The sequence below is a fragment of the Phocoena sinus genome, chromosome 14 (assembly GCF_008692025.1).
Source record: "Phocoena sinus isolate mPhoSin1 chromosome 14, mPhoSin1.pri, whole genome shotgun sequence".
NCBI lineage: Eukaryota > Metazoa > Chordata > Mammalia > Artiodactyla > Phocoenidae > Phocoena > Phocoena sinus.
Window position 1 is genome coordinate 62,411,806 of NC_045776.1, and position 12,938 is coordinate 62,424,743.

At 61.4% G+C, this 12,938-nt stretch overlaps 2 protein-coding genes and 1 non-coding gene across 5 annotated transcripts; 1 reads left to right on the plus strand and 2 right to left on the minus strand.

Moving 5' to 3' along the window:
- Positions 1-1,887: 1,887 nt before the first annotated feature.
- On the minus strand, positions 1,888-8,099 carry RANBP1 (RAN binding protein 1). Of its 2 annotated transcripts, XM_032654374.1 has the most exons (6): positions 7,817-8,099; positions 6,615-6,751; positions 4,945-5,102; positions 3,483-3,611; positions 2,759-2,824; positions 1,888-2,300 (listed from the first exon to the last, which is right to left on the minus strand). In XM_032654374.1, exons 1-6 carry the CDS (start codon positions 7,829-7,831, stop codon positions 2,185-2,187), a joined length of 621 nt encoding a protein of 206 aa, XP_032510265.1. In that variant the 5' UTR covers positions 7,832-8,099; the 3' UTR covers positions 1,888-2,184. The 2 variants fall into 2 exon arrangements, with proteins under 2 accessions (XP_032510265.1, XP_032510264.1); XM_032654373.1 differs by having other exon boundaries at positions 1,888-2,824; positions 7,817-7,950.
- On the minus strand, positions 2,591-2,716 carry LOC116739365. The gene has a single exon (XR_004345547.1). It is a non-coding gene; the product is annotated as a small nucleolar RNA SNORA77 (small nucleolar RNA).
- A 103-nt stretch (positions 8,100-8,202) lies between the features above and the next one.
- On the plus strand, positions 8,203-12,886 carry TRMT2A (tRNA methyltransferase 2 homolog A). Of its 2 annotated transcripts, none has more exons than XM_032654370.1 (12): positions 8,203-8,522; positions 8,639-9,204; positions 9,399-9,507; positions 9,751-9,932; positions 10,111-10,225; positions 10,317-10,432; positions 10,509-10,620; positions 11,058-11,180; positions 11,363-11,438; positions 11,709-11,825; positions 11,961-12,057; positions 12,146-12,886. In XM_032654370.1, exons 1-12 carry the CDS (start codon positions 8,499-8,501, stop codon positions 12,375-12,377), a joined length of 1,869 nt encoding a protein of 622 aa, XP_032510261.1. In that variant the 5' UTR covers positions 8,203-8,498; the 3' UTR covers positions 12,378-12,886. The 2 variants fall into 2 exon arrangements, with proteins under 2 accessions (XP_032510261.1, XP_032510262.1); XM_032654371.1 differs by having other exon boundaries at positions 8,268-8,383.
- Positions 12,887-12,938: the final 52 nt, after the last annotated feature.

The following is a 12,938-nucleotide window of genomic DNA, read 5'->3' on the forward strand; positions in this document are numbered from 1 at the left end:
CCTCGCCTTAAGGTCTTAGCCCAGCAGGCAGGGCCGTGAGCTGTTAGAAAGGAAACTGGGCTTGGGGGCCAGAACAGAGGCATTAATGCAGCTGCTGGACAGCAGAGGTGGTAATGGGCTTCCTCCCACCACCCCAGTTACAGCCTCTGCCCATCGGGGAGCCCACCCACCCCAGGAGGCCCAGGGCCCAGAGGTGAGCGGAGAGCAGACACCTCCTTGCTCTGCCCGGGCTGCCTCAGCCTCTGGTGGCCTCAGGGCCTGAGGACACACTGTAGCCCTCCGCCACCCCCTGGGCCTGGCTGGCCCTGGCTCCGGCTCTTCTGTGGCCCACACACGGAGGCCCCCAGAGGGCCTCCAGGTCTGTGAGGGGTGAGAGCTGTGCAGTGAGCACCTGTCGCTGGGCGTGGGCAGGAAGGGCACGTGTCCCCCTTGAAGAGGTCCCTGCCGACTGCCTGGGCAGAGGGGTCCCGGGTGGGGTGGACCCAGTGAGGCCATGGCCCAGGTGTCCTCTCCTGAGCACAGCAGAGTGCCTGAGCTGCAGGCCAGGGGACTGACCTGGAACAGAGTGGCCATTTCGCGCCCCACCCCCACCCCATCACACACCCTAGCCTCAGGGAGTCCACCTGGACATACACTGGCTGGGGGCTCAGAGGAGCCCCCACAGTGTCCCTAATCGTCCTGGCTGTCACACCTTGCAGTGCAGCCTGGTCACAGCGCGGCTGTGCCCCAGCCACCCTGAGGGGCCGCCCCGCTCAGGGTTCCCCCCCCTTGGAGACACATCTCCTCACCCAAGAGGAGGGAAGTCAGTCTGGTGTTTTACAGCAAGTGGGATTCACCATGTACTACAGCCCAAAGCAGAGATGTTCCACGTCCCTTCTGTGCTGGCAGGGGTGTCTGACCACCCTTCCCTGGAGGACCACGGCCCAGCACCAGCCTTTCCGGTCAATGCATCGTGACCTCCACCAGCATCACGACTGAAATGGGGAGGTGCAAAAGCTTCCACGTCCCTCCCTGGGCCTCCCTGGGAGGCAAGGACCACCACAGGTGCCTGGCGAGCAAGCGAGGGCTTGGGATGCCAGCACGTGACCAAGGCCAGTGAGGTCTTCAGTTTGGCTTCCTTTGGAGGTGCCTCCACCAGAGGTGCCAAGGAAGTGAGGTTTAAATGGGACACAGGACACAGGGAAGACAGGCCAGGGCCGGGCCATGATGGAAGCCTCTGATAGATGCTCCAGGGTCGGCTCCTGCTAGGCTCCTTCCCCTCCCCTGTGGGAGCTCCTCTGAGCCCGGGTGGTCTCGCGGGACACAGGCCATTAGACCGTGTGCTTGGAGAACCTCTCTGCTGCTTAGGCCTACCTGCCTTACAGGACAAACTCCAAATGGCACTAACCCGCTTGCATCCCTGAAGTCCTCCCTTACTGAAAGCTCCTGCAGATGTCCCCAGCCTCCACCCAGACGGAGGGCCAGGAGCACGCAGACAGGTCTTCTCCGAGGATGGCTGTGGGGCTGAGCCCCGCCTGCACCCAGCACCAGGCCAGATGTGCGAGCTGTGGACAGGTGGCTCTGCCAGGACTGAGGGCCAACGAAAGATGCCCAGCCGAAGGCAGGGGACCCACTAGGTCTCTTTGTGCCGCAGCCAAGGGGACCTGGTGGGCTTCCTCTCTCCCCCAAAGGCCAGGAAAAAACCTCCCTGCTCCTGGCCATGGGGCAAAGCAGGGCTGTTTAGGTCTCTAGGACAGCACTGGCTTCCCCCAGGCCACCTGCCGCACCAGCACCAGCTCAGACGCACCGCGGCCCAAAGGCCACACAGCAGAGCGTGTGTGACAGCCAACGGGGCAGGAACCCACTGTCCCAGGATGGGGCCGACGCACACATGGTCCTGCCTCCATGCAAGTTTCAAACATGTTGTTTATTTGCTATTTTGATGACTATAAATAAGTGTTTCCACTATGGAAAAGAAAGTTAGCACAGTACATTCTCACGACTGGGTAATGGATTTTCTGAAGTCGTCTTCATTAGGGCAAAAACTTAGAAAAAAACAACCTGAATGTTGGAAGTCAGTTCTTTATATAAAGTCCCTTGTAAAAACAAAACAGAATAAAAACAAACCAAAAAGAAGGGTGCAGGGCAAAATTTAAAAAAAGAAAAAGGGAAAAGACAGGGAGAAAGAACACAACGGGAGCCGACTCATTGCTCCTCCTCAGCCACCTCCTTGGTCTCGTTCTCAGGCTCCTTGCCCTCTTTCACCGAAAGAGCTTCTAGCTTCTCAGCTACTTTCTCAGCACTATCATTTTTGCCAGATCCTGCCAAGACACAGGAATGCAGTAAGAAAGAATCACCGCTCTGCCCAGCCCCGTGGCAGCGGACAGACCACTTCCCTGTGTGCCTCCAGGTAAACACGTGCTCACGCCTGGGACCCCGCTCAGGATGCTTGGCGACCAGCATGGGGCCCTGAGTAAGCAGGTGACCACGAGGACCTCTCCAAGCCTCTGCAGCCCCTGGGAGACTCCAGGAGACGTCATGACTTGGCTGCTAGGCCAGGCCAGAAAGCACATGCACGGGGCCCCAGTGGCTGGCTTGCCCCTCAGAAAGCACCCGTGTACCGGGGTGGCTGCATTGCCCTTAACAGGTCAAAGTGGTCACAGCCTCCCGGAATGCTGCTGTGGCAGACAGAAAAAGCACCCGCCTGGGGCTGCAGTCAGGTGCAGAGTGAGTCTGCAGAGCCCCCCCGGGCGCCCGCCACCCCATGGGCATCTGGCACCTTTCTTTTCTCTCTCTTCAATCTCTTTCCTGCATTCTTCAAACTTCGTTTTGAATTTCTGTGCATCTGCAGAGGTGAGAAAAGATACCCCCTTAAGGTCCCTGAGCAGTGAGGAGTACGTGTCCTGGTGGGTCTGAAACTCCAAGATTCATAAGGCCTGTCCCAGGCTGCCCCAACCCTCCACCTCCCTGCCTGACTTGGCACCCATCTGGGCAGGGCAGGTAGCCTTGCTCCTGCCAGGCGCTCTGCTCTCTGCTCCTGCAGGCCCCATTCCCAGAGGAGAGGCGAGGTCCACTCAACACTGGATGTTCAGTTACTGGGGTGCTGAGCCCCAGCGCCCAACCAACCCCCCAGGGCCCACTGGGTGCTGCTTTTGACAACCCGAGCTGGAAAGATGTCCCAGCAGGGGAGAGGTCTGCCTGGGCACTGCCCTTGCTGGCACTCAGGCCATGGTGAGAGAACAGGTCGGCCCTGGGCAGACTGCCAGCACAGGCCCCTGTGAACTCAGCAAAGGAACCACACTGTCATGCACTCAAGAGTCTGGGCAAGACCTCGAGGGCACCAAGATCCCTTCCCCGAGGGCCCATCAGGCAGGGCAGGAACAGTCCCCACCACACGCTTCCCAGCTGCCGTCAACTCTCCCAGGAAAGCAACAGCACTGGCGTCTGCAACCAAACCACTACACCGTTAAGCAGCAGCGGCAGACTGGCCCAGGCCTGCTTACTCTCGGCGTTAAGGAAGCGGATGGCCAGCAACTCCTGCTTGGGGCACTCGTCAGCGAAGTCTGCGTGGGTATTCCAGACCCAGGCACGGTCACTGCCTGCATTCGGCTTCAGCTCCATCATTGGCGTGACTGGAGAGAGAAGCCCCATGAGGATGGTGCAGCCGTCAAGCTGGCCCACCCACCCTGACCCCTGAAGGCCCGAATTGGGGCAAAACAGGCCTGGTTTGGGGTTTGCCAACCAGGCTCAGACAAAGTCCTGTGGGGTCTGGATTTTACCCAAACCTCTGAAAACATCCTATGTTCACTTAAAACCAGGACCGCCCTGAATCTGGGAACAGGGTGGCCCATTCCCTGACCACGAGGACACCTCAGCGAGGGTTTCCAATCCCAACTCAGCCAAGGCCTCCAATGCCACCATGGTTGCTCACGCCCAGCCCCACGGCCCTGCCCCTGTCTGAGCAGCCCCCAGACCCAGCGCAGACATGGGCCACAAGGCCTGGTGCGCCCAGCCCTTCCAGTGAAGGGCACCCACCACGTGGCTGTGTCCATGCTTGGCCGCTCCATCTGGGACCTGGCCCACAGAAAGTGGGGAGCGGCAGAGGAGCGGAAGCCAGGAAGTGGAGTGATCACTCAGGAAGGCCATGGTCAGACCAGGGCAACCACTCTCAGCCTTGCACTGTCCAGGGACACCACGGGGAACGAGGCCACCAGAAGTGGACACTGAGGGCCTCGTGACCTGCTCGTACGTCACAGAAGGTTGAGCCACGGCCGGGAATAAGCACAGTTGTCCATCTCCTCAGACCTTGCACAGACTCAAGGGGGACGAGCTCCCCAAGAAACAGGAGCACCCCAGAGCCACGCTCACCCCACGGCCCTGGCAGAAGCCTCCTGAGATACAGGACATGCCCAGCCCCAGGAATACGTCACATTCTAAACCGAGCGCGTCATCCCAGCCCACAGACACCCAGTGATCCCGCATTCCTACAGGGCACCAGGCCTGGGACCCACCTGCAGCTCACAGCAAACAACCCAGTGACTGGCCTGGCTCTGGGAAAAGCAGGGGGTCAGGGAAAACCCCCGGGGAAACACCTCAAATTGGGTTGGAAGACAAGGACCAGGCCAGAGCCGATGGCCTGGGCAGGGTGGGAGGACCATTGGGCAGGGACATGGAGTCTGGCCCGTGAAGGCCAGGGGGACTGTGCTGCCAGGAGGCCCCTCCCTGCTCATCTGGCCACATCACCCTCCAGGGCTGCTCCCTCTGGTTCCTGCCAGGGTCACCTGTGTGCTCAGAGGAGGGGCCCTGCCCCGCCGGACACTTTTGCTTCCAGACACACACTCGCGGCTCCAGAGCAGCCCAGTAACCAAGGGACTGAAATGGGGGGAATCTTACTGTCACCCCTTCGCCAGCCAAGCTGCAGGTGGCTTTCCCTGGATGCCCCACACTGTGCCCGGGGCCACCTACTGTAGTGGTTGGCGCAGATCTTGAGGGTCTTGTCCCTGCGCATGAGGAGGCGGATGGTCCCCTTCTCCTTGTGCTTCAGCAGTTTGACGTCCCCGGTGCCCCGCTCCTTCCACTCCGGGAGGTCGTTCTCTGAAGCGAACCGGAACAGCTTGGCCCGCCTTTGAGGAAAGCCATTGAGTGAGGGGTTAGACAAGCACGGAAGGGGACGAATGAGCCTGCGCCTGCGGCGTCACGAGACACCCTTGCCTTTCTTTTTACTCCCAGAACCACAAGTCAAGACGTCAACAAAAGAGTGAGGCGGCTCAACAAACTCCATGTTTTTACTTCACAATAAAAAAAGGAAAAAATTTCCTAGAAGTTGCAACGTATTCCAACAGAAAGACCTGACCTCTCAGAGAGCCCACCACGTCCTGGGCAAGGCTGCAATCACGGGACGGGGGGCTCCCTGGCGTCCCCGGCGCCACAAGGGCAGCACGGAAGTAGGCAGGAGCCGAGAAGCCTTCCCTCTGCTGGGAAGATGGGGCTGCAGGCCTCTGCTCAGGCCTCCAGGCTCTGGTCCAACAGCCCGCCTTCCTGTCCAGAGCAGCCCTGCCCTTTGCTTCCCCACAGGACCCCAGCTCAGCCGGTCCCTTTCCTATGGAAGACTCTGCTCTCCGAACTCAACTCTGTCAAGGGAGATGCATCCTCAGGAAGAAGTCCCAGGCCCATCATGAGGGCCCCACCCCCCTCAGGATGCCAGGAGGTGCAGCAGCATTTCTATGCAGATCAGAGACCCAGAAAACCAGTATCTTTATGGAGCCGCCCAGCACCCTCTGAGACCCAAGGGGTGCAGACAGCTTCTCCTTCCCCAGACCCTTGGGAGTGGTGGGGAGGGGCTGGTCTCTCCAGCCTCCCTGCCTTAGAGAGAGGAGTCGCAGTGCTGGGATCCCCTCTGCTTCCCTCCCCTGACCCACAGCAAAGCACTCAAACCATAACCTGGCATCTTGGACAGAATTTGAATGGGTGGAGAGTTTGCTTCCCCCTGATTTCCACTAACTTGTAGCTACATTAGCGTCTCCTGCGATCCTGCGTGTCCGCGCGGTGCCGTCACTTTGTTGCACACATCTGGATGCACGGCTTCTGTGACCACTGCTTCAAAGTGACACGGCCACCGTAGCTTCTTGTTGAAAGCACCAAGAATCACGTATGATTTTTAAAGAGTAACTTTAATGACTATAGCACCGCCCACTCTCATTTGTAATTCCAGGCATTGTTTTGTATACTAAAAGTATTGAATTGGAAATTCATAAACTTCAAAGTACCCCCACACTTAAGGAAAAAAAATAATAGTAAAGACCCAATGCTCAACCAGCGGCAGGGGGCTGAGAGAGTCTTAGAGGCAAGGGTGGCAAGGACAGGGGTCTTGGGGAGATGTCCCTTGTGGACAGAGCAGTGGTAACATGACACCTGGGAGTGCCCATGCCCTCCCCAGGACTGGCCTCAGGGCAGCAGGGACACCCAGGACCTAGGAATGAGTTGATTCTAACAACAGCCTTGATTTCCACGTGGGAGTAGCCATCACAAAACTCTCCGTGTGGTTAAAGGTCAAGCCAAGACCTTGACACCCGTAAAAACCAGTTACTATCTTATACTAAAAATGCCTACTTCTGAAAAGACACCAACTTACTTACATTTTAAAAAGCTCCTCTTCATCTTCTTCCAGCGTTTTAATTTCTTGCTCAGGAAGAGAAACTATTGGTTCAAACTGGGGGTCATGGTTGGACTCGTCGGCATTCTCGGTGGAGGTGTCGTGGTCCTCGTGAGTGTCCTGTGGAGGAGGGTGGAGATATGACCCTACTGGCCACGCCAGAGCTCACCAGTGGCCACAGCCATCATCCCTACTAGTGAAGGGCCTCACCACAAAGCAAGGGATTAAAAAAGCCTTTCAACCCAAAGCTTTTCTCCGGGATCTGCAGTGAGACACCGGACTCCGACACCCTCCCCCAAATGCAACAACCACACCTGCACAGACTGACTGATCTCCCTAAACCCTGAAACTCCCAGTGCCGGGGAGAAACTGCCCCAGGCTCCTCATCTGCAAGATGCAAATGCTGGTACTGCCACGCACAGACTAAGGACACGATGATGGAGAAAAGAGGGCCTAGAAAGAAACACTACCGTTAAAACAAGGCAACCCTTTGAGTTTTTACTGATTGAGAAAAATCTGTGTTCTTGCTTAAGAGGAAAAAAAGTTGTGATGGGTCTGCTAGCGTTTATACAGGACTCACATTTCTGCCGGCAGTTATACCTAGGTTGGGAAAATTACGTTTAAAATTCAAAAGAATTCACACAAGAGCCACAGAATTCTAATCCAGTACAAAGAACTAACTGTAGAGCACAAAGGATCATGTTTTAGGTTGTCTCACGGAGCACGTGGCTTGGCAATCCATAGCCCGGGAGGATAAGACACCCAGACTTAGCTCCCGGGCTCTGCCCAGAAACGCAGGCCTTCGCCGACTCCTCGGCCGGATCGCACCGGGCCGCACGGCCACCCCCGGGCCCCCGCTGCCACAGGCCACCCGACGGGCCGCGCGGGAGCGGAGGCCGGTGGCGGCTCGGGGACCAGCACCGGATGAATGGGGCTTTGCGCGGGCCGCGAGCGGGCGGGGGCCGTCTCGGTGCGGGGCCCTCGGGGATCGAGCGGGAGGCCTGCGCCTGCCCGCGGCCCGGCGGCCAGGAGTGAGAGCGAGGCCCGGCCGCCCCAAGGTCACGCGGCCCCGCGCCTGAGCCCGCTGGCCGGCGGGGGTTGGCGGTGGCACGGGCCTCCCACGTGGCCGCCGGCAGCGGCCCCGGCCCGCCCGGCCCCCGGCCCAGCCCGCCCAGCCTGGCCCACCTTGGCGGCCGCCATGGGCGCGGCGGCGGCGGCAGCGGCTCGGCTGGCTCGGTCGTCGCGGGCTCCGCGGCCTCTCGGCGACTGGTCGCAGCTCCTTCCTCCGCGTCTGGCGCCGGCACCTCCCGCCCGCCCTCTCTTCCCTCCGCCCCGCGACCCGAACCCCGACCCCTGACCCCGGCGGCGGGAAACGCGCCGCGATTCAAAACCAGCGCAGCTTTATTGGCTCAGGCGGCGGACACTCTCATTGTCCAGCCCGCCCCGCGCTTCCCGCCAAAACGCCCGCAGCGCATGCCCGGCCCGCCCGGAGGCCGGGGAGCGCGCACTCCCGGCGGCCCTCGCGCGCACTTCCGTTCGCGGCCGCGCGCGCCCCTAGAGCTCGCGGACAGTGCTGGGGGTCCTAGCGGCGCGTGGCGATGACGTCGCCGGAAGCGGGGACGATAGAGACGCGCCGCCTCAGCTGCGCGCGCCGGCTGACGAGAGAGCGGCAGGCAAGGAGAGCGGCGGGCGCGGGACCCCGCCTGGCTGGCTGCGCAGCCCGTGCCTGAGACCCGGACCTGAGCGCAGAGGGTACGAGTCCCGCCCCTGCCCGGGCCGGAGCAGGGCCGGCCTCACCGAGTCGCAGCCGCTCTCCGCGCGCCGCCCGTGTGCCAGGCCCCGGGCGAGGCGGCGGACGGAGCGGACGATGGGTGACGAGCTCGACGGCGAAGTACGGTGAAGGGAGACCCTGGTGGAGCCGGGGGCGGGTGGTGAGATGGGACGGGGAGGGAGAGGCTCGGAGCGCGCGGGCCCCAGCCAGCCCGCTTGTCTGCTGTCTCCACGCAGGGCCGGGCGTGCGTGGGGGGCCCCGGCCAGGACGGCCCCAGCGCGCCGGGCAGCCCCGCGGCCCCGGGCCCCCATCAGGGGGAGGAGCAGGCCATGGGGGCCGGGGCCGCGGGACCGGGTGCTCAGCCGGGGCCCTACGGCTACATCCGGGCTGGCCTGTTCACCTCGGAGATCTTCAAGCTGGAGCTTCAGAACGTGCCGCGCCACGCCAGCTTTAGCGATGTCCGGCGCTTCCTGGGCCGCTTCGGGCTGCAGCCCCACAAGACGAAGCTGTTCGGGCAGCCTCCCTGCGCCTTCGTGACCTTTCGCAGCGCCGCCGAGCGCGACAAAGCCCTGTGTGTGCTGCACGGCGCCCTGTGGAAGGGCCGGCCGCTCAGCGTGCGCCTGGCCAGGCCCAAGGCTGACCCCTTGGCCCGGAAGAGGCAACGGGAGGACCAAGGGGAGCCACCTGCCATCCCCGCCACGTGCATTGCTGATGTGGTGACCCCTCTTTGGACGATGCCCTACGCGGAGCAGCTTGAACGGAAGCGGTTGGAGTGTGAGCAGGTGCTGCAGAAGCTTGCCAAGTGAGTGTGGGTGCAGGCACTCCTGGGCAGAGCGCCCATCGGCGGCTCCCTGTGCGCTCAGCCTGCTCAGATACCCCTCTGGGGAGCCAACCAATAAAAACCCTGTGTTACCGGTCGGGACAGTGAGGTCCCAAAAAGGGGCCCAGGTGCTTGGGCAATTGGAGCCTGACCTCTGCCCCTCCTTTGCCCCGCAGGGAAATCGGGAGCACCAACCGCGCCCTGCTCCCTTGGCTGCTCTTACAGAGGCACAAACACAACAAGGCCTGCTGCCCACTGGAGGGGGTCCGGCCATCACCTCAGCAGGTCAGGGCCTCTGCTCTCACAGAAGCTCCTCCTTCCTGGCTCTTCCATCTCTCTTCTTGCTGCGCATCTGCTTATGGTTCTCATCAAGTTCATGTTAGTTGTCAGCCTTTTACCCTGGGCTGCCAGGGCCTGCGGGGAACCAGGGCCTTGGTCACTGCTGTCTTGCTGTGCACCCTCCATGCACGAGTGCTGGACCGCTGGGGTAAGGGTGGGCATCTCTGTTTCCTTCTACTCTCCTTGCAGACCGAGTATCGGAACAAATGTGAGTTTCTTGTTGGTGTTGGGGTGGATGGGGAAGACAACACAGTCGGCTGCCGGCTTGGCAAGTACAAGGGCGGGACGTGTGCTGTGGCAGCCCCCTTCGACACCGTGCATATCCCTGGGGCCACCAAGCAGGTGGTGAAGGCTTTCCAGGAGTTCATCCGGTGAGGACACGTGGCTGGGCTGGTGGCTCCGGGACATCCCGAGGCAGTCTGGGAGCAGAAGACCTGGGTCCTATCTGGGGGGTCTGGTGGGTGTGGCTGGAGGAGAGAGCAGGGACGCTGCTCACCCTATCTTGGTCGGCAGATGTCAGGGACTTAGGGCCATCTGTGGCTCCCACAGGTCCACTCCCTACTCGGCGTATGACCCGGAGACATACTCGGGTCACTGGAAGCAGCTGACCGTGCGCATCAGCCGCCGTGGCCAAGCCATGGCCATTGCCTACTTCCACCCTCAGGTCTCAAGCGGGTGGCTTGCTGGGGGAGGGGTGTCTGGGCCAGAGCAGACTTCGACACAGTCTCATGGGCTTTTTCTATTGCCTGCTCCAGAATCTGAGCCCTGAGGAGCTGGAGGGGCTGAAGGCTTCTTTGGCACAGCACTTCATGGAGGGGTCAGGCAAGACCAGCGGGGTGACTTGCCTCTACTTCGTGGAGGAGGGACAGCGGTTAGTAGTCCAGGTGGGGCTGGGCGGGTTTCTCTGAGGACTGGTGACACCGATAGACCCACCTTCCCGCCCACAGAAAGACCCCCAGCCAAGAGGGCCTGCCTCTGGAGCACGTGGCCGGGGACGAGTGCATCCGCGAGGACCTGCTGGGGCTGACCTTCCGGATTTCCCCTCACGCCTTCTTCCAGGTGACCAGATCCCTGGGCTCCGGGCTGGTGCAGCAGAGAGGGGAGAGCATCCAGGCAGGGAGCTGCCAGGGCTGTGAGGTCGGCCACCTGGAAGATGGGCTACTAACCGTGGCCACTCGCTAGACCCTGGTGACCACCCTGTGGGAGGGTGGCTTGTGGGCACAACACCAGGCTCTGGCACTGGTGGGGTCTGATATCTGCTGCTGCAGGGGTCTCATGGGTCCAGCTTTCGAGGAGGTGGGAGGGGGGCAGCATTGAGTTGCTTTCTTGGGCCGGGAGACTGGGTGTGGACGGAGGGGCCCTGGGGCCCTCAAGCAGTTAGAGGTGGAGAAGGGAGTGGGGGGGGGGGCGACCAAGAGCACAAGCACCTGGGGATGCAGACACTGGGGGGCTGGTGGGCAGCGGATAGGCTGCTCTGATGCGTAACCCACGCCCAGGTGAACACCCCCGCGGCTGAGGTGCTCTACACACTCATCCAGGACTGGGCCCAGCTGGACACAGGGAGCACGGTGCTGGACGTGTGCTGCGGCACCGGCACCATCGGCCTGGCTCTGGCCCGGGTGAGCCCTCCTACCCCGGTCAAGAGCATGCTCTCCCCCACCCCACCCTTGTGTCATCACCCGTCCTGTCTGTCATGACCCCCCTAAGATAACTTCAGACTGTTCCAGGTCCTCTTCCACTGCCCCCCAGAAGGTCCAGGGGTGGGGAGGGGTGCCATCAGTCTGCCCTGTTTTTGCTCCAGAAGGTAAAGAGAGTCGTGGGGATCGAGCTGTGCCAGGAGGCTGTGGAGGACGCCCGGGTGAATGCCCTGGACAACGGTGAGAGCTAGCGGGCCTCACAGTGGGTGGCAGGCCCTGTGTGTCCCTCCACAGGGCACCTGGGACCCACCCAGTGGCTCCTAGGGCTCATGGGGTGGGGGCAGAAAGGGCCCCTACTGTGCAGACCTATTGGGCGCCCACGATGCCTGGGGCTGCCCCGCAGGGAAGGGTTTTCTTGAGGTATCTTCTGGGGGCTTCTGAACATGGCCAGGCAGATCTCTGGGGGGTGTCCCGGGCCTCACGGCAGGGCTGCTGCTCTGTCACCTCCAGAGTTGAGCAACGTTGAGTTCCATTGCGGGAGGGCCGAGGACCTGGTGCCTGCACTGGTGAGCAGACTGGCATCCCAGCAGCTCATGGCCATCCTGGACCCACCCCGCGCCGGTCTACGTGAGTGGTGTCCACCTGAGGGGTGGTGTGGGGAGGCAGAGGGTGGCCCACTAGGCTGCCTGGTCTCGGGCCCCTGTCTGCTCCTTGAGGGGGAGCCATTGGGGACTCTCCCTTGAGGGGTCTGTGCCTCCCCAGATTCCAAAGTGATCCTGGCTGTCCGCAGAGCTGAGAACCTCAAGCGACTCCTGTATGTCTCCTGCAACCCCCGGGCAGCCATGGGCAACTTTGTGGAGTGAGTGTGGGGCATGGGTGGACGGGGCCTCACCCCAGGAGACCCTGCTGTACCCACACAGTTGACCATGGCACTCCCTCCCATACAGCCTCTGCAGGGCCCCGTCGAACCGGGTGAAGGGCAGTCCCTTCCGGCCAGTTAAGGCTGTGGCCGTGGACCTGTTCCCGCAGACCCCACACTGTGAGATGCTCATCCTGTTTGAGAGAGTGGAGCACCCCAATGGTATGGGGGCCCTGGAGCCCCAGGATCCTCCAGTCCAGCCCCCACCAGGGCCCCCAGGTGACACCCCACCAGAAACTAGGGCCTCCCCTGCTTCTTAGTCCTCTGGGGCAGCAGAAACCAGCCTTTCCAGAACAGCACCCAGACTGCATCATGGGCAGAATCCTGGGGCTTCCCAAGTCCTTGCCCTGCCCGGCCTGGCATACTCAGGCAGTAGCCACAGAGGGTACAAGACCCCTGTCCCCGTGGGCTCCTGTGGCCTGCTCTCCCCTCACCCCCAAAATGGGCTACAAGGGCTGGAATAAACAAGTGCTGAACTACCAATGTTTGTGATAAGAACTCAGAGCCTGGCACACAGGGACTCTCCTCTACCCTCACCACAGGTGCAATGGGGCAGGGCCAGAAGCGCTCATAAGAATTGGCCCAGTTGGAACAGTTCTCCCAGTTCTTTGCGTGGCCAAAAGTCCCGGTGTCCCAGCAGAGAGCCTGCTGTCTGACAAGAGACAAAGGCCTTGTGGCCAAGGGCCAACTGTACACACGGCATGGGGAGCACAGAGGGAGATGCTGCCCTACTCCCCTTCCCCACCCTCATTGCAGTCCCATCCCCAAAGGGACATACCTCCTAGTGACCACAAGAGCTAGGGGTGGGGTTGGGACACCGC

Coding starts and splice junctions, on each gene's coding strand:
- RANBP1 (XM_032654373.1), bottom strand. Junction 5,103..6,614: donor GAAGAGGAGCTTTTTAAAAT/GTAAGTAAGTTG, acceptor CTTTCCTCAAAG/GCGGGCCAAGCTGTTCCGGT. Junction 2,825..3,482: donor CCGCTTCCTTAACGCCGAGA/GTAAGCAGGCCT, acceptor TCACCTCTGCAG/ATGCACAGAAATTCAAAACG.
- TRMT2A (XM_032654370.1), top strand. CDS start 8,499: ATGGGTGACGAGCTCGACGGCGAA. Junction 9,205..9,398: donor GTGCTGCAGAAGCTTGCCAA/GTGAGTGTGGGT, acceptor TTTGCCCCGCAG/GGAAATCGGGAGCACCAACC. Junction 10,433..10,508: donor TTCGTGGAGGAGGGACAGCG/GTTAGTAGTCCA, acceptor TCCCGCCCACAG/AAAGACCCCCAGCCAAGAGG.